The sequence below is a fragment of the Haemaphysalis longicornis genome, unplaced genomic scaffold (assembly GCF_048455015.1).
Source record: "Haemaphysalis longicornis isolate Haplotype H1 unplaced genomic scaffold, Haemaphysalis longicornis Haplotype H1 scaffold_5, whole genome shotgun sequence".
NCBI classification, from domain to species: Eukaryota; Metazoa; Arthropoda; class Arachnida; order Ixodida; family Ixodidae; genus Haemaphysalis; species Haemaphysalis longicornis.
Window position 1 is genome coordinate 27,767,240 of NW_027526385.1, and position 22,577 is coordinate 27,789,816.

General features: G+C 44.9%; 2 protein-coding genes and 1 long non-coding RNA gene across 3 annotated transcripts in view; 2 read left to right on the top strand and 1 right to left on the bottom strand.

Moving 5' to 3' along the window:
- LOC144139619 (uncharacterized) overlaps positions 1-10,643 on the top strand; it is a 39,872-nt gene extending 29,229 nt beyond the window's left edge. The window contains exons 5-9 of the mRNA XM_077671915.1: positions 1,546-1,620; positions 1,765-1,824; positions 2,857-2,886; positions 5,006-5,065; positions 10,624-10,643. Coding sequence (XP_077528041.1) covers positions 1,546-1,620; positions 1,765-1,824; positions 2,857-2,886; positions 5,006-5,065; positions 10,624-10,643 — 245 coding nt within the window. The remainder of the gene's footprint in view (positions 1-1,545; positions 1,621-1,764; positions 1,825-2,856; positions 2,887-5,005; positions 5,066-10,623) is intronic.
- A 2,101-nt stretch (positions 10,644-12,744) lies between these two features.
- LOC144139123 (uncharacterized) lies at positions 12,745-19,006 on the top strand. The gene is made up of 3 exons (XR_013316062.1): positions 12,745-12,775; positions 13,469-13,522; positions 18,860-19,006. It is a non-coding gene; the product is annotated as an uncharacterized LOC144139123 (long non-coding RNA).
- A 336-nt stretch (positions 19,007-19,342) lies between these two features.
- LOC144137996 (fatty acid synthase-like) overlaps positions 19,343-22,577 on the bottom strand; it is a 73,853-nt gene continuing 70,618 nt past the window's right edge. Inside the window, exons 24-25 of the mRNA XM_077670029.1 lie at positions 21,481-21,726; positions 19,343-19,644 (exon numbers count right to left, since the gene is read on the bottom strand). Coding sequence (XP_077526155.1) covers positions 21,509-21,726 — 218 coding nt within the window. The 3' untranslated portion in view covers positions 19,343-19,644; positions 21,481-21,508. The remainder of the gene's footprint in view (positions 19,645-21,480; positions 21,727-22,577) is intronic.

Below are 22,577 nucleotides of genomic sequence, written 5' to 3' on the forward strand. Positions count from 1 at the left end.
CTGACTGGTTGCTACTCCAGATGGACGTATTCCTCATGCGCCTCGTATGAGCGCTGGGCATGCACTGAGAACCACCTACATTTGTTGCGTGCCTGACTTGAAGGGAAAATGTTGGCAGCTTGTGGTAGGGACGTGAAGCAGCATTTAGACTAATAATCACCGCTGCAACAAGTGTACCCGTTTGTAAACAAAAAGGGTGAGCTTCCTCTATTATGTGCTTTTGGATGACAGCACACTAGCACCTTTCGTAGTTACTCCCAACAAGCAAGATACTAATTGTAGCAAGGGAAGCAAATAGCTTTATTTACTATCGAACTAGCCAAAGCTTTGAACAGTTGTAAAGTGGTCGTCCCGAAAGGAAGGCTTACATCTGATTGAGGAGCGACGGTATAGATAAGTGATAGCTGCTTTTTTAAGCCGCTAAATTCCAAAAGCAGGGACTGTGGAAAAATTTGTATCAAGGCGGCAAAGTTCGAAACTAACAGGAATAGGTGTTTGGCAGGGCTTTTCCGGCTGAAACAGATAACGGCTGGACTTCAAGAGAACAAAATATTTCTGAACGGATCAGGCGGAGAACAAACAAATCGCTGCTGATAGGAGGGAAAGTTCTTCGGGGCAAATGAAATGATCTCATGGATGCATGTACCGTTAAAAAGTAGCTGGTTGGGGCCTTCTTCCTGCTTTAAAAAATGGCTGCTGAATACAGTGGCAATGAGATAAAAAATCTTTAAATTCTTGGTTAGCATCCAAGAAAAAATTTTAGACTGTTTTTTTTTCAGCTGAATAGCTCCGATTGAATAATGACGTCTAGCTGCCGCGGGGACTCAGTGGCTAGGGCGTTGTGGTGCTGAGCACCATAGAGTTTCATACTAATATATACTAGAGGCAAATCCGGCACCACTGTCTAGGGGAGCCGCACTTCGGCGAGCGTTCCGTCATGTACCGGGCAGGCACGTTCCTCTTGTCCTTGGCATGGCTCATGAACAGGCCGAAAAGTTTTCTCTGGCTGCAAAAAAGCAGCAATATTACCGTAGACGGTTCGTCAAATTTGTTTTGTTATTATAAATTGAACCCCCAGGAAGGTTAACTTGTCAGTGATTATGTAGAAGCGTCATGCATGATGACCAAGAAAAAAATGTTTCCCGTTTTGTTGATTCTGGCTTCGAGACAAAAAAGAAGCCGTATGGCTAGCTAAGCTATAGAGGCGAGGAACGTCGCTAGCGGCAATGGCGCCGCCCACGGCGGCCTGCGGCTGCAGCGACAGATTTCCCCCTAGTATATATTCGTATGAAACACTATGCTACGCCCAAGGACGTGGATTAGATTTCTGGTCGCGGTGGCTACTCTTAAGTGGAACTGAAAAGCGAAAACACCCTTGTGTGAAGGTTTCGGCGCGCGTGAAAGATTTTCAGGTGGTTACAGTTAATCCGAAGCTCTTTACTACAGCGCACCTCATATTCCAGGTGTACCTTCCGCGCGTTAAACCCCATTCCAATGAAAAATAGAATTATGGCGTGTGATGCACCTTGATTTTCTTTTTGATAGGCCACCACCCTGGCCATGGAGCCCACCATGGCGAACGCCACCATGGCGAACGCCATCACGGGTGGGTCGAAGAAGGTGAGTCCTACTCCGCTAGACTGATCAGGTGGTCTGAACTAAAGCTTTGGAACTAGCATGCAGAAATTGTAATTTCTTATTTCCAGTTGCATGGCTGAAATTTATTTAGGAGATTTGGTGTAATTTGATGCTCCCGTTTGGTAGACTACCATCGTGGCCACGGAGGTCACCATGGAAAACGCTACCAGAGCTGGGGCGAGCATGGTAAGTGTTCTGTTTTTGCACTCTTTTGGTGTACTCAATTGCAAGGTTTGGAATCAGCACGCAGACATTTGAAATTTTTGCGAGAAACAAGGTAGTTTTGCAGTGTAAGCTGTGAAGCGAGTTTACGTCATGGGGTAATGTTGTATTTAAACTACTCGGCTAAAATATTTGATTAATCAGGTCAAATAAGTGCCCTGAGGGAATTTTGTTATTTATAGGTTAGATGCCTTAGGCTAGCTTTACTGTATTAAAATGTTAGTAGTTTACAAGGGACATTGACAGGAAATGAAAGTGACCCGAACTTACGGAAGCAGGGGGTTGCTTCTATATGACAGCTATGGCTAGGCGGGGTTCTGTCGCTTGTCACAATTTTTTTACACAGAAGGTGAAGATTCTTAAAAACTAGGCGTTACGCAGCGTTTATAACTATGCTAGGATATGAACTTACAAATTCTGCACAGTTCGGTTACTATGAACCACAAGTGCACTAAATAATAGCCGTGAAGTTTGCAGTGTCTCCGTGGCTGCATGAATGTCCTGCATCAAATTAGCGATTTTCCAAAAAAATTTCAAAGTATTCCGAAGAGCACTGATGAGTTCGAGAGTAATTTATCATCGGGTTAATTCTATTTTGTTTTAAAGGATTCGAAGATAATAGTAAGCTAACTTAATTGAGAGGTCGCATATACTAGAAATGCTGGCAGCTGGTATTTGAGGCTACATTATTTTCTTATTGCATGAGCCATAAATGCCTTTAGTTGCAGTTTGAATAGCGGTTGTACCTTTGGCGTGTACTGGCAAAAATAAAGTAATGTGCTCAGCTGTTGTGCTATTTCCTTTGCAAAAATATATTTTTCTCTCCAGTGATGTTATTTGACTCCCTAGTTCCGTGTACTCCCGGGTTCATGTGGCTCTCACTGTATCGTGATCAACAACAATAGACGAACAAAACTTTTTTGAAGTTCTACAATGTATTTCTCGTCATTAAATGAAGCTACGACACTATACGTGATCAGCTTTTTTTATTTGCAGGACGCTATCTCACGCATGACCATGTATTAGGTAAGGCTTGGACTGTTGCTACTACTCAAACTAGCTAGCAGTTAGATTTAGTCTTCCTCTACTCTCCAATTAGTCATCCTCTCCAAAATTTTATTGAATATATTTACACGCGGGCACTAAAATCTACGCCAATTATTGGGCTGGGATAAGCTACTTCGCCGTGTGGTTTACTGGAGGCTAAATCGTAATTTGGTGTGAAAGGACGCTGCATTTCTATTTGTTTTTACAAAACTCTTGCGTGTCACGTTACTAGGCATGAAAAGGTAATTAAGTTCAGCGTTGAAGTTTCGCTTATTTATTGTATTTTTTCGCGAAGGCAGTTGGGTTTAAAGTATTGTGTAATTCTTCCTCTTGATCAACGTAGCGCTACTTGTAATCTAAGATCACGTAAGAACAGATGAGAAAATTAAGCCAATATCGATTTTATGTATGAAATGTCCTGCTGAGATGCGGCGTAGTTGCATGTCTTGGTAGTTTCACTTATTGCTGTAACCACAAATTTAGTGAAAGAAAATGTTCACCTCGCCTATAACTGCATTGAGGAGCTGGTTGCAAAAAAAATGGCCTGTGTATCTGGTTGCTTCGTTGCAAATATCGTCGAAAGACGAATGTCTCCTGCCGCCATGCCACGTAACGCCCTTTTTTTCCTTTTTCAACACCTCACGCTGCTCCCCTTCCCGCATGCTTCTCCCAACACGCATTCAAGTTGGTTTGCTCAGCAAGTCGTGCGTATAGTAATTCAGTTAGGACTGCACGATAGCGTGCGCATAGCCTCCTTCACAGGTATTTTTAGCACCCCGGCAGGCAGCGGCAACATCTCCAAAATTTAGCTTAACTAAACAAAAAGAAACAAGGAAAATCAATGCTAAATCTCATGAAACGCCCATAGAACAAGCATGAAGGCACGCGACAAAATTCATGCGTCATCAAGGCTTGTGGTGCGGCCATAGGTGCTCCCGCGTACATGGTGCCCTTGTATAGGACTTCAGCAAAACGCATATCAAGTCTCCACCTGACATTTGTATATTCACGGGATCATTCGGCGTTATTCCAGAGCTCAGACCCGGCACACTTTTCACACAGCAAGTTCTGACCAATGTTGCACTACTTCGGGTATCTGCACAGATTGATTCGTTTCCTGGCCGCGAGTCGCCCTTCACGCGGCGCAAGAGACCTAGAGAACACTAATCCAACATCTTCTGGCTTCAACTACATCGTAGCTGACGCCGCTGCCTCCTTTCGGCAGTTATTTCGCATTACGCGTGACCAAAAAACAAAACAAAAAAACATTGCATTGATGACACTCTTAAAGGCACTGAACCGGCATTCCTCCCTTGCCACGATGTGGTGAAGTGCTTCCACACAAGCTCCACGCCAATGCAGCCAGCAAGCTGCACGTTAACTGAAAATGCGTTCCCCCAAACTTCCCTGCATGTAGATCCTACAACACGCTTACATATGCGGACCTCACGCACAATCTATATTTATTTTGAAAAACCTCACAGCCTCCAGGTGGCGCATGTGGTAAGGAGTGCTATACAAAGACGAGAAACTTGAGCGCATTTAGCCCACACAAGGAGGAGGAGGAGGAGAGAAACGCTCATTGGTGCGGAAAGTGCCCACACGAGGGAGAGAAAAATATCAATTAAAGTATCACAACATCGTTGTACATTTTTTATGAAAAAGTAACAGAAAAATGTATGAAAAATCAAATTATGTCATTAATCCTCCTTTTTACAACATCGCCCAGTCATCAACTCATTTTTAGACGCTAGACCAAGTACCGGAGTGGACTATCATTGGACAAAGAAATATGTACTGCACCTGATCGGTAGAGTTTCTGTCAAAATGGGCCTAGAGTGGTCTGTGTACCTAGAATAGACTCTCATCCTTGCGAAGTGTCCACGTATTTTTACAAGACGTGCATTACGTTCCCTTATTCCCACCACGGCCGCTAGATGGAAGAGCGGTTCTTTTCATCGCGTGGCCGTGTGCTTCCATTCCCCAGACTGGTCCGTGGCCTTCCATATCAAGAAAGGTGTTACTACTAACACTTTTTAAATGCATAGCTCAAATTGAATTGTGGCGTCTAATGTAGCTTTATGCTCCCGTTTGATAGACCACCACCGTGGCCACGAAGCCCACCATGGCCAGAGACATCACGACATGGGCGAGCATGGTGAGTCTTGTTCTTCTGCTCTGATTAGGGTTGCTCCATTGCAAGGCTTGAAATTTCCACTCATATATTTGAATATCGGCATGAGACGCTCATGTTGCAGCATGGGCTGTGAAAGGGATTTTTCGGATTTTTAAATGTCTGTCGGAAATATATATATATATATATATATATATATATATATATATCTGTATGGAAATATATATATATATATATATATATATATATATATATATATATACAGAAAAATAGGTCAGCAGTCTACAACGCCAAAGGAGGCATAGGGGTGTGGTTAGGCTCTTTTCTTTTTTACTACGGTTAATGAAGTCAACATTTTTTTTTAAATATACAGAAGAAAGAAAGAAAGAAAGAAAGAAAAACACGCGCCCAGAGTGGGGACCGAACCCACGCCTTTCGATTACATGACGAATGCCTTACCAATTCGGCTATCTGGGCGACTGTGTTCTCCTTCACTTTCTGGGCTATTTATATTTACTAGAAGTGTATCTGACGCTTGAGGGTGGTAGCCAGCGCCACTCTGACTACACGGGGAGAAGGGGACCTTCTTTTCAACCCCCGGGGCGTGACTCGAACGTCTACAGCCTGTCATAAGCGGGTAACTGGCGGGAAACCCTCTTATGCGACCTTGGCATCAAGGCTGCCAGAACCGAGGCCCTCGCTAAGCTTTCGCACGATAATAGGATTTGGAAATGAGGGGCTCGTTAGGAAATACACAAAGAAATGCCGGCAGTCTACAACGCCAAAGAAGGCATAGGGGAATGGTTAAACAATGGTTAAACAATTGAATATATATATATATATATATATATATATATATATATATATATATATATATATATATATATATATATATATATATGTATATATATATATATATATAGTCGTGAAGTGGAGTCCTTAGTTGCTGCAGGAATACGCACAAAGTAGAAGTACGCTCTTCGGAGACTTTATTTCCAACGTTTCGACCTGAGACAGGTCTTCCTCAGGAATGAAGGTAAAATTTTACCTTCATTCCTGAGGAAGACCTGTCTCAGGTCGAAACGTTGGAAATAAAGTCTCCGAAGAGCGTACTTCTACTTTGTGTATATATATATATATATATATATATATATATATATATATATATATATATATATATATATATATATATATATATATATATATATATAAGACAGAAATAAGAATTGGCAGTCAAGAAGACCTCGGAAAGCAAAGGGGAGGATGTAGTAGTTCAAGATAAAGAATTTGGAGGAAAATAAGAAAGTGGAGAAAAAATGCCCGCCAGGTGGGATCCGAACCCACGACCTCCAGAATACCGGTCTGGTGCGATAACCACTACGCTACCGGCGGGGCTACTTTAGCCTCCACTTTCTGGGGTATTGATGTTCAGGTGTTTTTGTTTCCTGCGCTATAAGGGTTGGCAGTCTGCCAACCCTTATTTTCTGTCTTATTTCACTGAGCCCCTCATTTCCCATTTCGGATTTCGCTATATATATATATATATATATATATATATATATATATATATATATATATATATATATATCAGGGGTGAGACAGCTGCGCATATTGCGCAGTTTTGATACAAATTTGTTTTACTGCGCCAGGCTGCTCCAAAAGCTTGAAAATTGGAAAAATTGCGCCAAGCTGCTCCAAAACAGTCTGAGAGCCAAGGATTTGGACGCTCCCGTCAGTTTCAGTGGGAAAAATGCTTTCTGACGGCATAATTTTTCAGAACCCTCAAGGTGATGGTGTTTGTAAAAGTTAGGCGAACAGAAAAGACATGGGCAGGTCACGTCATGCACATGAGTAAAAACGGATGGACCATCCGTTTAACGGCGTGGTTTTCAATAGACTGTAACCGAACCTCGTAGATCTCAACTGTCAACTTTTAAGTCGGAGACACCAAATAATAAACACGTTCTTTCTCATAAGCAATCGGGTTGCGAGCATGAAGCAGCGTCCGTTAACGCTTCCGGTTCCTCCAGTTTTAAATATCAGACGGGCTCTTGCTTGACGCAGTTTCACTACCATTTACAAGTGGACAGCGCGAAGGTTTAATTAACAAATGGCTGCGGCTTAGTTCAGCTAGTACTGACTATGCAAAGCGAAAGCGCCTAAACTGCAACCCCATACGACTGCCTGTTTACGAACTGTACGTTTACTTGAAGGATGCAGCGGTGTTTGACAGTGCAGTTCTGTGCGGTGCCGCATTACTTGCTCTTGAAAAATGTCATGCTCTTTTCCTCATTCGCGCCAGTAAAAATATCTAGAGCTGTTAATGCGGCGAAATTCAGCTAGCTGGATTATATTATTGCCCTGCGCAAACGCCTAGTCTAGTAGGCGGCGGCGGCAGACCTCTCTTCCCACGGGACGACGGTGCGGACGGTGGTGGCACTACCACGAAGGAGCAGCGCGCTTTCTTTCGGTGTCGCAAACTCCCTACTCGCCTCAAGATCGAACACAGTCAGCCCCTGGCGGTGGATTGAGGAACCACTCCTAGTGTGGAGGCCGGTTTCACGGTGGCCGCTCGTTCGCGTTGCACTCGACGCAAGACGCGCTCTGGCCACGTTAAAAAAAAAAAAAAAAGAACCGAAGGCGGTTGCTTGTTTGGCAGTAAGGGATGACCTGTTACATCTATTTGCGGACTTAATTAATGAACGTACCAATCGGTGGCATCGACGGATAGTACGCTCCTTTAGTTCAGTGTAACATAGCCGGCGTGGTCATGGCTTGGCGCCTTAAACGTGTTAATAAATGTTTCGACCCTATTGAGGTCCTTTGGAGTTTTGTTACCGATGCGTGCCCTCTTCGAAACGGTCCAGGGTGTTTAGTTGAAGGTGGCGTGGTTAAGGACTATAGTAACTGCATGAAAATGGTCAAGACAGACGACGGAACGTGTGCGTACACGTAGCAGCTGCATTCACCATAACATTGTAAAAGTTAGCGTGTGCTTTTTGCAAATAAGAAACCAACAAAACCAAACATTGAGCGCTGGAGCCGTGCACCGCTCCCAAACTTACGGAGGCGTGTTACTTTACACAGCCTGTGTTCCGTAAAGTCTTTTTTTCTTCAAAAAATGACTACTGTTTTGTTTATGATACTGTGCGACATTTATGTCTGTATGTAAGTGTATTATGAAGTATGTTTTTAGAGGATGTGGGGAAATATTCAAGCCGTATATTTTGCTGGAATTAGACGATTGTGGGTATGCGCCTCTTTTCCTGTGGCGGTTTTTAAATCATGACACGAATCAGCTCGCCCAAAAACGCGTTTTGCTCAGCGAGGTCTCAAACCCTCAAACTGGAACGGAAGATTAAAAAAGAATTAGAGATTGTGTAACTGAACATAACCCGCACAGCCGGGAAAAACAGGGATATTTCGTACAGCACTCACACTGCCTCACATCTCGCTTGATCTTTTTTATGCCTCTGCGCCAGCAAGCGCCAAGGTACCCTGGAAAGCACCCAAAGATTGCGCTTGCTGTTATATAAAGTTTACCGCTCCACTCAATTACCACATTGACGGCTTTTTTAAAATTCAAACAAGGTTTATTAGATCGTGGTGAATGTCATACAACACAATATTTTGAAATACATTGAAAGTATTTTGAAAAAAAAAGGCCAGCCATAATTCCTGGACAACCGCCTACCGAAAGGTTTCCGAAGTATTCGGAGTACTTTTCCGAAGTACTGATGTTTATTATGTATGCCCTACTTTTCCGACGTGCCCTTTTGGGCTACTCATTGTGCTACACGACGTCTTGGTACTCCCATTGGCACGTAGTACTGGTTGCCATCGCTTGACTGTTCACATTGCTTACGCGCTCTTCGCGGTGCGACTGGAACGTGCCGAAAAATAAGGAAAATGAAAGCAAACATAACTTTAATCCTCGTTTTTCTGGCCAACCTCAAAGATCGAATGTCAATACAAACACGAGGTTCATTCAAGGACATAGCCCAGTTATTCGGGAACCCGTTGCGTTATTTTTAAAAAGCAAATCGAGGAGAAACGTTTAACCGCACCTGTAACTGGCAAGTTCATTTCCTATGGTTATAACCAAGTTTTGTTTTGCAGGCGTTGTAAGCGACATTTTGTATAGTTTCAAACAAATGCTGCTGTTTCAGGCACTTATAAGATTTGAAAGGGAAGAAAAATAATCAACAGCGTAGCCGTAACAAAAAAATCTCTGCTTGCTGTAAGGTAAGCGTCCAAGAAAATGGGTTTACAACATTGTAACCTCCCCCTATTCACGTTGCGCAAATCTAACTGGATGTGAGATGCTGATGGTAATAGGTGCGTGATACATTCATCCGCAACTTCAATTACGATGAAAACTTAAAAAAAAAAACCGAAAAGATCAAACCTGCCTTCAAGGTTGCTAAAATTGGACAGAACTGCGGCTGAACGCAAGAAATGTGTGTCTGAATATTTTTATCGGTACGTTCATAAAAATTGTGAATTTTTGTGTTGGCTTCCGAATACAACAAAATATCGCAAGCTCGCGCTGAATAAATTGGGAGCAGTGAAGTGCGTTTACCTGCAAGGCATCCCACAAATGCAGTTGGGCGTAATGCTAACAAAAAAAGCGGCTGAAACAGCTTTCAGTAAATGAATTACCCGTGCTTGAGGCTCCCTGTACTGCCTCTATTTCTTTTTTGTTTCATTTGCTAAAAGCCATGCTCGGGAAAGTGCTTGATACGAACCCGAGCACACAGGTCCCGTGTCGTTATTTCGGCCGTACAGTGATTTCCGGCAAGTCGCCGCTTTTCGCGTAGCAATGCAGGCTTAGTGCCAATTCCATGCAATTCATTGAACTGTGATGTACCGACCTACACATACCACTTTTTTTTTACGCGTTTCATATGCGCTAACAGCGCGAAAAATACTCGTGACTGCGCCTACACCGTGTATCCACCTGCTACCCTTCAGCGGAGCATCCACAATAGCAGCGCGACGCTGTCGCCACCTATAGGCCGATCTCGCGGCGAATAGGCGCCAAATGTAAATAAAGTGTAGTGATACCACTTTTGCACTCGTGGCGCAGTGCAAACTATGTGAATGCGATGTTGCGTCAGTGTGCAGTCGCGTCCGCTCAAGGTGTCAGCACCTTGGAGACGAATCGTCGCGAAGGTGGGATCGGGGTACTGATACTAAGATACATCTTATGCCGGCGGTTAAAGGAATGCCGAAGGAACTGGAAATGATTTTGAGTTGGTATTCTATTGTGCGCGCACCATAGCTTTGCAACGGTACTACAGGGCCTTAAAAAATGTCCCTAAAAGCGTCACGCCATGCTGAAAGTGATGTCACGTTTTATAAACGTGCGGCATTTCTTCACTTTGCTTTTCGCACAGGGATATGCTGAATAATCCACATTTCATTTATTTCGCTCTAACTCTGAAGTGTATCTGTGTTCACATCTTTTCTTGTACCACAGTAACGTTGCCTTGACACTTGTGATGATTTTTTGGAGAGCAGTGAAAATAGGACCATTAGTGAGTCTTGATTACACGTTTGCCTTTTCTGCCGGTGCTTAGACAAGAGAACTGAAGAATGAGCTAAAACATTCTGCTTGTGGTCTAAATAAAACGGGCACCAGAGCAACTAAAAGGGCTAGAGCCAGTCCAATTTACTGTAGCCATGATGCAGACGTAGCTCCGAACTTGTGTAGTTTTTTGTATTGCCAGTAATTGCGCTTGGGTTTCATCTTATGTTATGCTAAATATTGCTACACAACAGTTTTAAAGTGGGTTAAAGTGTAGGCTGCAGCTGCTGAAACATATTTGTTGGGTTGTGCCTAAATGTGAACGTTTCAAGAAAAGGAAATGCAAAGTGAGCCCTCTTATACTTTAGGTAATGTTTAGACGTCCACACATGTGCTGCTATGTTTTGAACGAAAACTTAACTATATCCGCGAAAGAAGTAAACTTGCTGTCAATTTCGGGTAATGCTAATTTTGCTGGTGACTCTAACCGAGTAGCACAGATAGTGAAAAACTGCTCTGCTCAACACTAATTAACATTCTTTTGCGAGAAGGTATTCTGGTGCAGCCCTTTCTTGATATTTTTTGTTCTGTAACAGTAATATCACTGACAAGCAGGCCTGTGCGTAGCTTTCAGTAACTATTTACAAACAACAAATGTTAATGCATGTACAAAACTTACTCCCTAAACGAGGGCTTAGTAGATGTTCTCATCTTCTGAATTGGGGGAATGGGCGGTAGTAAACGATTACCATGTGCTAGCGCTTGGTGTCACTTAGTTTAACTTGCTACTTAGTGTTGTGTTGATGTGCTACAAGCTCATCACAATAAATTGTGCAGTTATTGTTCACACAAGCACAGTTCAATTCATTAGGTTATTTGGGTGCTAGAACAGTTTACGGCATGTGCTTCAACATAACCCCAATTAAAGTTACTCAGAATTTCTATGAATGAATTACTTAAGCATTGATCAAGCTTAAAGTAATTCAGAGTTTCTATGGATAAAAAATGGGCGCCGATCCACCCTGTGAAGGGGGTTGGAAAGTGAAGCGGTAAAGGACATCCACAACGATTACCCATGCGACGTCACTTAAATTCACACACGTGGCTCTACAAAGAGGGAAAGCACAAACATTTAAATGCACTTCACCAAACCCTTCATTACTTCAAAGACATATACTTTGCTAAGGTTAAATCTATGCATGATTCATGAACGGTGGTTGTTGAGTTGTAGTTTGCAGGGACAAATTGGTCACAGTTGGCACAGGACCGGGGTAATTGGAGAATAATGGGAGAGGCCTTTGCCCTGCAGTGGGCGTAGATAAGCTGGTGATGATGATGATGAATGAAGCACATAAGTGGAAACTTTTTTTTATTTAAAATTAAATGAAGCTGAAACCCGGTGTTAGATGATCTCACTTCTCCTCCGTCTGTGCCATCGCCGACGGAGGCGACGAGATCGGCGGCAGAGACGAAGGAGAAGCGACTCTTAGCGCATGCGCAAAGCGCGCACACGGCCGCCACACGTGCTACACAGCGACCCAAAAGGTCGCGTGACACTATTCGCGACGTACACCCCAAACCCAAACGTTAGATCTACAAAGTGTGCCCCCAAGAGTTGCTGCGGGTATTCTAGAAAAGTGGATTTGCCTCAGCGTTTGAGCTTCTGCGAACACTTATCCTAACAAATCCCGGCTATCCAAAATGTTCCCTCAAACACACACAGACGCATGCAATAAATGCGGAAACCCTTCCAACTTATTTCACGCAACATGGGCCTGCCCTATCATCTGGCCTTCAGGAAACAACCCCACAAATACGGTCGCGCTATGGGAGGCAGCTCTGGCCAGCTCCGACTTCGGGATTCAGAAGGACTTAATTCTTCGAGCCCGGAGAAGAGCAGAAGAGTCTGGGGCCCTGGAAGGAGGGCACCACCTCTAAGACAATCGCGCCACCTCCTTTTTTCCTAATAATAAACGTTTCATCTCTCATCTCTAGAAAAGTGGTGCGTACCTCCATAGTAGCACGTACTTTTACTGTGGGATTGGCCAACCAAGAATCCTTCCCGAGAAACTTCAAGTTCTACCATCGTGGTCGTTAGACAGAAGGGGTGCAAGTTTTTTTCTTAATTTATAGGATTATTTATACAACGTTTCTCTCGATCATCTATTTTTCAGGACGCATCGCTCGTCCCCACACAGAGTTTGGTGAGTCCAGGGGTATTTTACATAGTTCTCACAGCTATAGAATATGCTCTTAAGTGGGTGTAGACAGCTTTCCATGCGGGTAAACTCTGTGCCCGAAATCTTGAAACCAATTTGCCGGTATTTTGAATAAATAACTTGTAAGAAGGAAGTTGTAATGAAGAAAAACACTAAAGGTGTGTTTTTGACTGTGCCTATACAAATGTTAATATGCTCTTTATCCTTACTAAGGCTTTTAAGATAGTGTCGTACACTCTAAATGATCGGTGTTGTTTTACGCAATAATAACCGAGCGCTGGCGGTTGCTGTAAAGTTAAGGTTTGGCGTATACCTATAACGGTTTTCTTGTGTGCGAAGTTATAGGCTGTAAATTCTGCAAAGGTTGCGCCCCTCTTTAATTTTTATCACAAGTTTCTTCATCCACGAGAATCAAGTTTGAATTTATAATAAAATTGCTTTACTGTACACTCTGTACACTTCACCTGCCCATACAAAACACTAGCCCTGCGTTAAAGCGCAGTTTATCCAAACTACACAAATAGAGCCAACCAGGAATAGGTGAATTTGATGCATTTTTGCCAGTGGCAATAGCCACCAGTAATAATACATACTAACTAATATCGAGTATACCGTTCATTATAGTCTCCAATGTGGACATCGTATTCATGTGACGTTAATGCCACGTCTTTCCTGCAGCCGTCCACGGCCGCGCTCTGTGATGAACGACCCAGGCTGTTGGGGGTGTTTGCGGTAAGTCACTGTTTTGCAGATGAGTCGCAGCCTGGTCACACAAACGCGCTGTAAACGCTTTCCGCAGGAACCTTCGCACAGATTGTCGGTCGATACGCTTCAAAGCACCGGCAACTGCGAAGTGCCGCACACGTGTTCAGCGTAGCGTGGTGGTGGCTAGTTGCTTGCAGTGTGGCCTGTGATATGTGTTCAGGTGCCGTCATAAGTAGTTGCAGCGATGATTTGTGAATATCACAAAATAACTCTCTTACTGGCTGAAAACGACAGCCATTACCGGTGTGCAGGAAGCTTTTTAGGTTAGGGGGGATTCCTTTAAACGCACACCAATGCAGCCAGGCAGTTGTTGGAAGAAGAAATTTCAGTAAATTTACGATGCCGTGTTGCAATTTCTTTTGACAACACATCTACGTTCGCAACACCAGTTGCGTCGACGGATGAGTGCGGTACACATAACTGTGGATTCAGTTCACCCTAGTGAAACTTTTTATATATGTAAAATTACTTCAATACGGAATTTATACGTAGTAGGACGCGGTGAAGTGTTAATTAAGCAAATGTTCCTCCCAAAAACAGGGAATCAAATGATTTTAACAAAAGGCGCGTTTGACGTAGTTATCGTGTCTCTATCTCCACTGAGGCGCAAAATTAGGTTCTGCATGTTTTCCGTATACTCCGTAGATAATTACGGAATTCATGAGGGCCATAATTTGTGTTCCTTGCTATAAACGTTGTAAAATTGGTCTTTTATTATCACTTGTTTTTTTTAAATAACTCTTTTTATTGCGGCCTTGTGGCGGGCGAGGTAAGTGATCCGTATTCCTCCTCCTCCTCATCACGATCAGCCTACTAAATCCACTGGAGGACGAAGCCCATCTCTCCACAACCTCCAACCGTTCCTGTCCAGCACTGCTTGCCCCAAATTTCTTTATTAGATGCGACTGCATCTCATTCACGCGCCTTGTCCCTCCATACGGCGTTGTTGTTGTCCGTCCACACCCCTTCCCCATTCTCCTCGCCGCGCGAGCTGCGCTCTCCGCCGCTCACCCCCTCTCCTCTCGGATAGCGAACACACTCTCGCGAGGGGCATTGGATTGGATTCGATTGGGTTGGCTTGGCTTGGCTTGGCTTGGATTTGGATTGGATTGGATTAAAGTGGATTGTGTTGCGTCATAGCCGCGCCACGTTGCGTCATAGCCGCGGTCGTTCCTGCACCGGCCAAAGAAATAAAGAATACATCATGCGCGTTCCTCACACGTTTCACGCAATTAGAGAATCAACCCAACGGAAACACCAAGTGAACCCCCAAGATGCGTCGCATCTCCACAGGGTTCCCCTCGCGGGAAGGTGGGGTAATTTTTTTTCATCCCCCCATCGTGCTATTGGCCTTCCTCTTCTTCCAGATCCGTCTCTCGGTATCCACTGTGCTGCCATGGTGGTCCACCAGTGGTCATTTCGTCTCACATGGCCTGCCCAAGTCCATGTCTTTTTGTTTATTTGAGCTATATTATCTACTCGAGTTTGCTGCCTGATCCAGGAAGCTCGTTTTCTGTTCCTAAGTGTTATTACGATCATTATTCGTTTCACTGCCCGTTGAGCCGACCTAAGTTTGCTTTCTAGTTGTTCAGTAAGGTGCCAAGTTTTTCGCTCCATACGTCATAATCGGCAGGATGCATTGGTCGTATAGTCTCCTTTTGAGTGAGTGATCCTTGTCACCAGAGGAGGATCTGAGGATTTGGCCCCCTGGTGGGGTAGATGGCCCCCACCATCAGTGACTCCGCATTTCTATATTTTCATAAATACGAGGCGCTTAACCAGGTTATTATCTGAAAAAAAAAGTCTTTTGGTGTAATACCCTAAAATGAGTGTTCCTGGAAGTCTGGATTTTAGAGACACAAGTTTGAAATGCGGAGCATTTCTTAGTCGCACGATGTCGCGATTCGGCGTCGGCGCCGTCCACACGCTCACAGCGCATGCGCGTCGCGTAGAGGCGCAGGTGCGCGTCTCTCCCCCGTACCCTCCTCGCTCTCAACAACAGGTGCGGCGGTGCGGGAGGAGCGCGTGTACCGCGTGCGCTCCGTCGCTCTCAACAACAGCTGCGGCGGTGCGGGGGGAGCGCGTCTGTGCGCGCATGCGTCGTAGCTACCCGTGCGTGCGTCGCGCTCAACAGTAACGGCGGCAGGGCGTATACACGTGATAACGGCGTGGTGGGTGCGTGGAAAGTTCGCGCGCTTGTGTACGGAAGTGTGCGCATGCGTGTCTCTCCCCTGTACTCCTCTCCCTCGAACGCGGGCGGTGTGTATATAAGCGGCGGAGCGCGCGTTCGGAATTCAGTCAAGGGCGTCTTTGCTTGGCTTTCGCTTGACTTAACGCTTTGCTGGACTCGAGTAGATGCGGTGGAAGCAACGTCTTCACCAGTTACGCAATCGCATGACCGCTCCTCAAAGACCCCTTGACAGTGCACTTCAGCGACCACAAAGCAGTCATCCTCTCCGTCCAATACAACGACGGCGCCAAGCAATAAAGACAGACTTTAACTTTACACTCCTTGCCTTCGCTTCTCCTTCATTGAATAAATAAGAATAATAAAGACGAAATAACAATTAAGCATTCCCAAACCATATCCAATTACGCAATATTCGCGCGATACCCCCACCACTCTGCGACGCATTTACTCGAGTTCCCCCCGTGGGAAGATGCGGGCGGGTTTTTTATACTGTCTTGAATTGTTCACCGTACGGGCGTAAATAAAACATGTCGCACAGATCCTCTGCGCCAGGCAGTTGAAAAAAATTCACAGCATATCCACGGGGTGAATGATGATGAGTGGGCGAAGCTCCTGAGGGGAAATCATAGGTAAAACCGCGCGGCGCAACCTCCACGGCCACCGTGGAGGTTGCGGCGGACGCCGTGGTTTGACGCGCCGCTCAGTTTTCGTCCACTCCAACCTCCATGCAACGTAACCCGGCGAACGCCGCCGATGGAAGACAGGACAGGAAGTACAACGAAGTACGAGGCTGTGATTGGCTGCGGCCTCAAAATGCAGTTTGCCGCTTCCGGTCGCGTTCGCCGCCGCGCGTTCGACATCTAGCTCGCGTAGATCGCCGACGAACAGCCGTATTTTCGACGCCGGCGGCGGAGCGGCCGCCGCCGGGCGACGTTCGCCGCCTTTTCGCCTACATTTCGCTGCATGGAGGTCGGCCTTTATCCATCGGGCGACTCCGAGCGCGCGCCAACAGCGAACGGATTTTATTACAACGCTCCCCGCCATCTAGTAAACAATCCAAGAACTAAACTAGAGGTAGCCACGCCATCTAGTAAACAATCCAAGCGCATCTTTTCATCATATACAAGTACCGCCATCTAGTAAACAATCCAAGAACTAAACTAGAGGTAGCCACGCCATCTAGTAAACAATCCAAGAACTAAACTAGAGGTGGCTACATACATACGTCGAGGATGGACAGACCCACGCCTTAAGGAGCTTCGCCCCTAAAACATGACATAGTGGCGTCACTACTGACTCCGCATTTCTACCTTCGTTATTCAAGAGTGTCGCCAAGTTGGGCACGTTAGGCCGACACATGTAGTTTTTGGTCACACAAAGAAACCAGTAATTCAGCGGACTTCGTAATTTGATCGACTTGGTTCGCAGAGAAGTGCGCTGCCATAGATCCCAAACCACAATTTTTTACAAAAAAAGATAACGCAGGCTTGCGAAAAAATTTACGACTCCTCCCTTAAGCAAACTGAGAGATGCGCGAAATCTATAAGTTCAACCATCGCTGAAAGTGGGTCCAAGCGATCGCGAAACCTTCAAAGACCCAAGTCGCAAACGAAAAACGAACGCATGCGACGATTTTTTGGGCAATAAGTGAACCTATGTACGATGTAAATGTATACCGATATGGGGTTTATGAGATAAGGGTATACGATTGTACTCCTTTTTCCTGATCGATGCGTCTATTTTCTTGTCCATCCCACCGTTCCTTTATCAGGATTTTTAAGTAACAGTTTAGCACAATAGAAACCAGGTTTCACGCACGCGCTGTGTATCCAGAAATGTTATCAGAAGTTTTCGTTCGACGAACCGGCCTATTGGGACATGCATTAATTTTTTGACAGAACAGCAGTGGTGCCACTAAGTCAACTTTAGCTTTAAAAAATTTGACACTGATGGTGCTTGAACCCAGGTCATTCGCAACCGCTAGGCTACGGAGGCTGAACAATGGGGTTGAAGGTTGAAGGTTTATTGAAAAAAACATAGTTGGTACATTGAAATACAATAATTGATACAAACAGAAGGAGGTCCCAGAGTAAAACACTGTCGGGGGTTGCGTTAGCACTTGCTCAAAACAAATTCTCTCCATCTTCCCGCGAGGGGAACCCTGGGGTGATGCAAGGCATCTCACGGGGTTCAATTCGCTTTTCCGTTATGTCGGTTATCCAAATGTGGTTGCAGTGTAGCGAACCTTAAATGATGCTCAATCACACGTAGATTTCTAATTACATAAAGAACGTCATGTTAGTGTCCATTTCAACTCATCGGAGCAGCAGGTGGAGCAGCAGTCGGTGCAGTAGCAGCGAGAGTGACTGACGGAGCGACTGAGGAGCGCGCCGCAGATACCGCGGTTATATAGCCGCTCCGCGAGAGAGAGTGATGAGAGAGAGACGCGCATGCGCGCTAACGCACATCTGGCATGGCGAGGAGAACGAGAGAGAGTGTAGCATACGCGCGCTAACGGCGCGCTGACGCACAGCTGGCATGGCGAGGAGAACGCGCTAACGCAGCTGGCAGGCGAGGGGAAAGGAGGAGGGTTGCGGGTGCATGCACGCCGGATGGAAGGACAGGCCGAGTGTAAGAGATGCCTTGCATCTAATAACAGAAGGAGCATTCGAAGCAAACGTTTGCATCGAATGCGCGATAGACTTGTACAAGTCTATCGCGCCGCGTGCGTAGGGGAAGTGGCGGGCTTGTACCCCACAGGAGAACGGAATGTCGCATAACAGGCCTTCAATGGCCGTCAAGTGTACGAATCCATTCGTGTGAGCCGCTCCTCACACGTACCCTTGTACTGATCCGACTTATATTACATCGAAATGCTAATCACATCTTTCCAAGTATTTGGCCAAATATATATCTTCTTTCCCTGGCGGACGGTTACAAACAAAATCAGAAAAGGATTGTTTCGCGCTTCCTCTCTGACAGCGAACGGTTGGCTCTTCATATTATCCACCTAAATTCTGTCACTCCGACCCGGAGAAACGATACTATATATACATGTATACCTGCATTTGTGTTTTTTATGGCTCAGCATGTGCTCATTTTTTATCTTACAGGAACCTCTGCTGCGAAGGACCGTTTTCTTTGGACAGCAACCTACGTTTGAATCAAGCCTTCCTTTTCAGGGTGTTGGGAAGAAAATGAAGATATATCTGTTCGATTATTCAAGAAGCCCAAATAAACTCCGAAATCTGTCTTCATTTATACAATGTCGTCTGCGTACAATACTAAGCAAATGAGCATAGATCAACTATTTTCAGGAGCTGATAGCTTCATCTGTGTTTTGCATGAAAGGGCTCCGTCGGTGTCCCTATCCTTTACTGCAATAAATTACTCCACACTTAGAAAGGTCATAATATAGGAATAAAGCGTGCCTATAGATTCGCACGCACGACATTGGCTAGTGTTATATAATAGACAAAGTGCAGGGCAGATCATATAGACCATAGAGGTAACGGCGTCGGTAAAATGAAGAAACTGCACTAATGTTACGCCCATCTATGATGTATGAAGGGTTTATTCGTACAGTATACGTCGGTGCGGTATTCCCGAAACACTTTTTTGCCCTATCCTCTAATAATTAGTCAAAGCTTAAAGCATATGTTAGTCGAATGTGCTTTGGCGCTTTTGAAGGAGACAAAGTACGTTTTTAGGAAAGTACGGAGTTCCGAAAAAAAAAAAAGAAAGATTATTTTTCTCTTTCGGCCAGAATTTCCCAGCCGTATATTTTATTGCTTTAGGGGTTCGCTGATAGTGACTGAGCAATCTTTTGCACCAGTGTTTAGAAAAACGAGTATGTCTGCACCTTGCAGATAAATACCCGGTTGTTGTCAGTGGAGCCCTGCAAGAGAGAGAGAGAAAGGAAGAACAATTACTTTCCCGAAACATATGGGAACAAGTCTAAAAGACACATGCGATGTATGCAAGAATATCCAGCCCTTTAACACAATTATGGAAGATCCTACCGTATCTGGAATACAATGAGCGGAATTATCCTGCATTTAAGTCTAATGGCTATTTTCTTGTACTCTATTGCTTTATTTCGATTTTATTTGGACATGGCGCTGCGCGAATGGCGGACACCATGAACGGAATGGGCAACGTATCCAGGTATCTTGTATCGTTCGTTCTCTGCAAGTTTTCTTATTTAGAAATGCTCACCAATGGAATCATTACCAATACAGCGTGACGCAGATGGGGAAAGTGTGTCAAATAATATACAGATCGTGTGTTTATTTGCCAGAAATATTATATATTTAATTTTAAAGCGAATTCTCAGACTTAGAAAAGAACATCATCTGGACCCTTGGCCACTCTGTCCTTCCCGGGAATGAAGCGTCCCACGCCACGGCCAGAGAACTTTACGCCCGGGGGTTTCCCTTCCAAGAGAGGAAGCTACGAGTGGCTCTGACTATGATACTACCAACCCCGTACCACCAGATACAACACCTATAACTCATTTTTATCGCAATATTCTCATACGATAAGAACATAGTCTCCGTCCAAAATACACTGGCCAACTCTCATACTTTAAATTAAGCACAGTTCAGCGTAAAAATACACAGGGGCTAGAAAGACACAACCCAAGAGGATCATTTAGCGCTCTTGTGTTGTGTCTTTCCTAGTCCCTGTCTATTTTTTCGCTGAGCTGTACATAATGAAATACCAACTAGGCCAGTCAATTACGTTAATATCAAACTTACATCTACCGCAAACTTACATGGAAAACCTTCTGCAACCACGCACTCCTGTCTCGCATGTCCCCATCCACCTGCCCCCTTAACTGTCCGTACGGTGGTAGTCCTCTCCATACATACCACCTAGTCTACCCCATGTCCTTACCACCTCAATTCCATCACCTCTCGTCCCCCTGAGCAGTGGGCGTCTGCACTGACCAGCTCGGCACAGGGTGCCAACAAGCCCTCGATTCTGCCTAGGTCAGTGACCTCTTGGACTTAGGAGGCTGACCACTATCCCATTCCCCCTAGCATTTATTGTGCAATAAAAAAGTTTATACTTCTCTCCGAGGGTTGCTCATGATAGCAGGATCATATCATTTTTGGGCCTTCTAAATATACGCACCGTGACTGAATGTGTGGCTGAATGTGTGAGGTAGTGAGTGAGTGAGAGGGGAGTGAGTGAGTTGTTAGCAGACTTGCGGACCTAGCCTTGCGACGCGTGCCGGCTGTTGCTCCGCAATCATGACAACTTTTTAAATATGTCGCGGTCAATCACGAAAAGTAAAGAAAAAATTGTGTCCTTCAGAAAGTACACGACTACGCGAGCTCGTCTCGCCCAGCGATCCAGTGTCCTTTTCTGATTAGTATGAAATAAGGACTGCGGGGCGGCTCTTCTACGAATTTCTTTAAATAAAGCTGAGCGCTTCATCGCCTGTAAAAATGTCTCACGTCACCAAACACCCTACACGTTGATTACGGGGCGATGATGACTGATTGGATGAGGTTGTCAAGTCGGTGTTTGGGCTGAATTTATCCGGATGCAGAACACTAACGACGCTTCTAATCTTTTTATTCCTTTAGAAGAACGTTGTTGGTCCCATGGTCTTCAAAAAAAGCCTGAAATGGTCTGTACTCGCCAGCTTTAGAATGCGGAACCGGTTTGGTATCACTCTAAAGAATCGGGCAGAAGGCGGCGAAGTAGCGAAACGGTTGCACACCTTCACGTTTGCCGGCCGTTGTGGACGTTTATGGCCGTTCCTTATTTTGGGTACCCGACAGGCAGGCGACGGAACCTCCGCTAATCTCGACCAGTCGTTTGATGGTCATGTCTCGAATCTGTTGCATGGATAGGACGACGTCGCATTCCCGTTCGAGGACCTGCTTTACTTCGACTCCGACCAGCGAGTCCAGACCCAGATCACCGAGGCAGGAGTTCGGGTTTACGCTTGATGGACACTTCACACCTGACGGATGGAGCACGAGAATTGAAATTTAAACAAAATCATCGTAAGGAAGCATGTGCTATCCAAAATTTTTATTTAGAGAGGTGTCTCTAAATAAGTAAGAATCTATGACCTAAGCGTGTATTTTGCCGTAACTTTAATTTCAATTCAAACAAAAATCCAACGTAAAATCAATTTCTGAAGAGTACCTCTAAGGCCGGGGCAATTTTGACTTTGGACAATTGCTCGCTACTTCCTGAGGAGCCCCCACAGATAAAGGTTCGCTCTATCCTTGTAGGAGACAAAATATGCGGCGCGAGTAGTGCTAGTGTAGGTAGTGCAGGCATGCTTTGCATCCCACGAACGTCGGCTTCGCCGCCGTAATAACCTTGGTGCTGGGATGAACCCTTTATGGGGAGGTTGATAAAATATAGCTAGCTTAAGGAGCTAGATAGTCTCACACCGGCCAGCCAGATACCGCACAGTCGGTGAGGTTGGCAAAAATATCAATTCCAATAATGAGCGGTAGAGTTTAGTGCTACTCAAATAGGATATTCAGGAACCGGGTACCCCCTCTCCATTTTTGTTTGTGTAAATTACTGCCTTAAAGTGCGGCTTTTACCAGTCAACGACAGTTTTGGTCTTCAAAGCGTTTAGTTTGAACGGTGTTCATTTTTATTTTTTATGCAGCCTTCCAACAAAATGCACAGGAACGTTCCACGATTTGACTGTTGCTTATGCCTAGAACATTCTGTTTCAAACGTATTAAATAAAACATAACAAAGATACTGTCGTCGGGACTTGCTGTTCAAGGCATTGCAACAATGTTTAGTTCACAGAGAAATGTATGTATATGGTTTAATTATTTAATT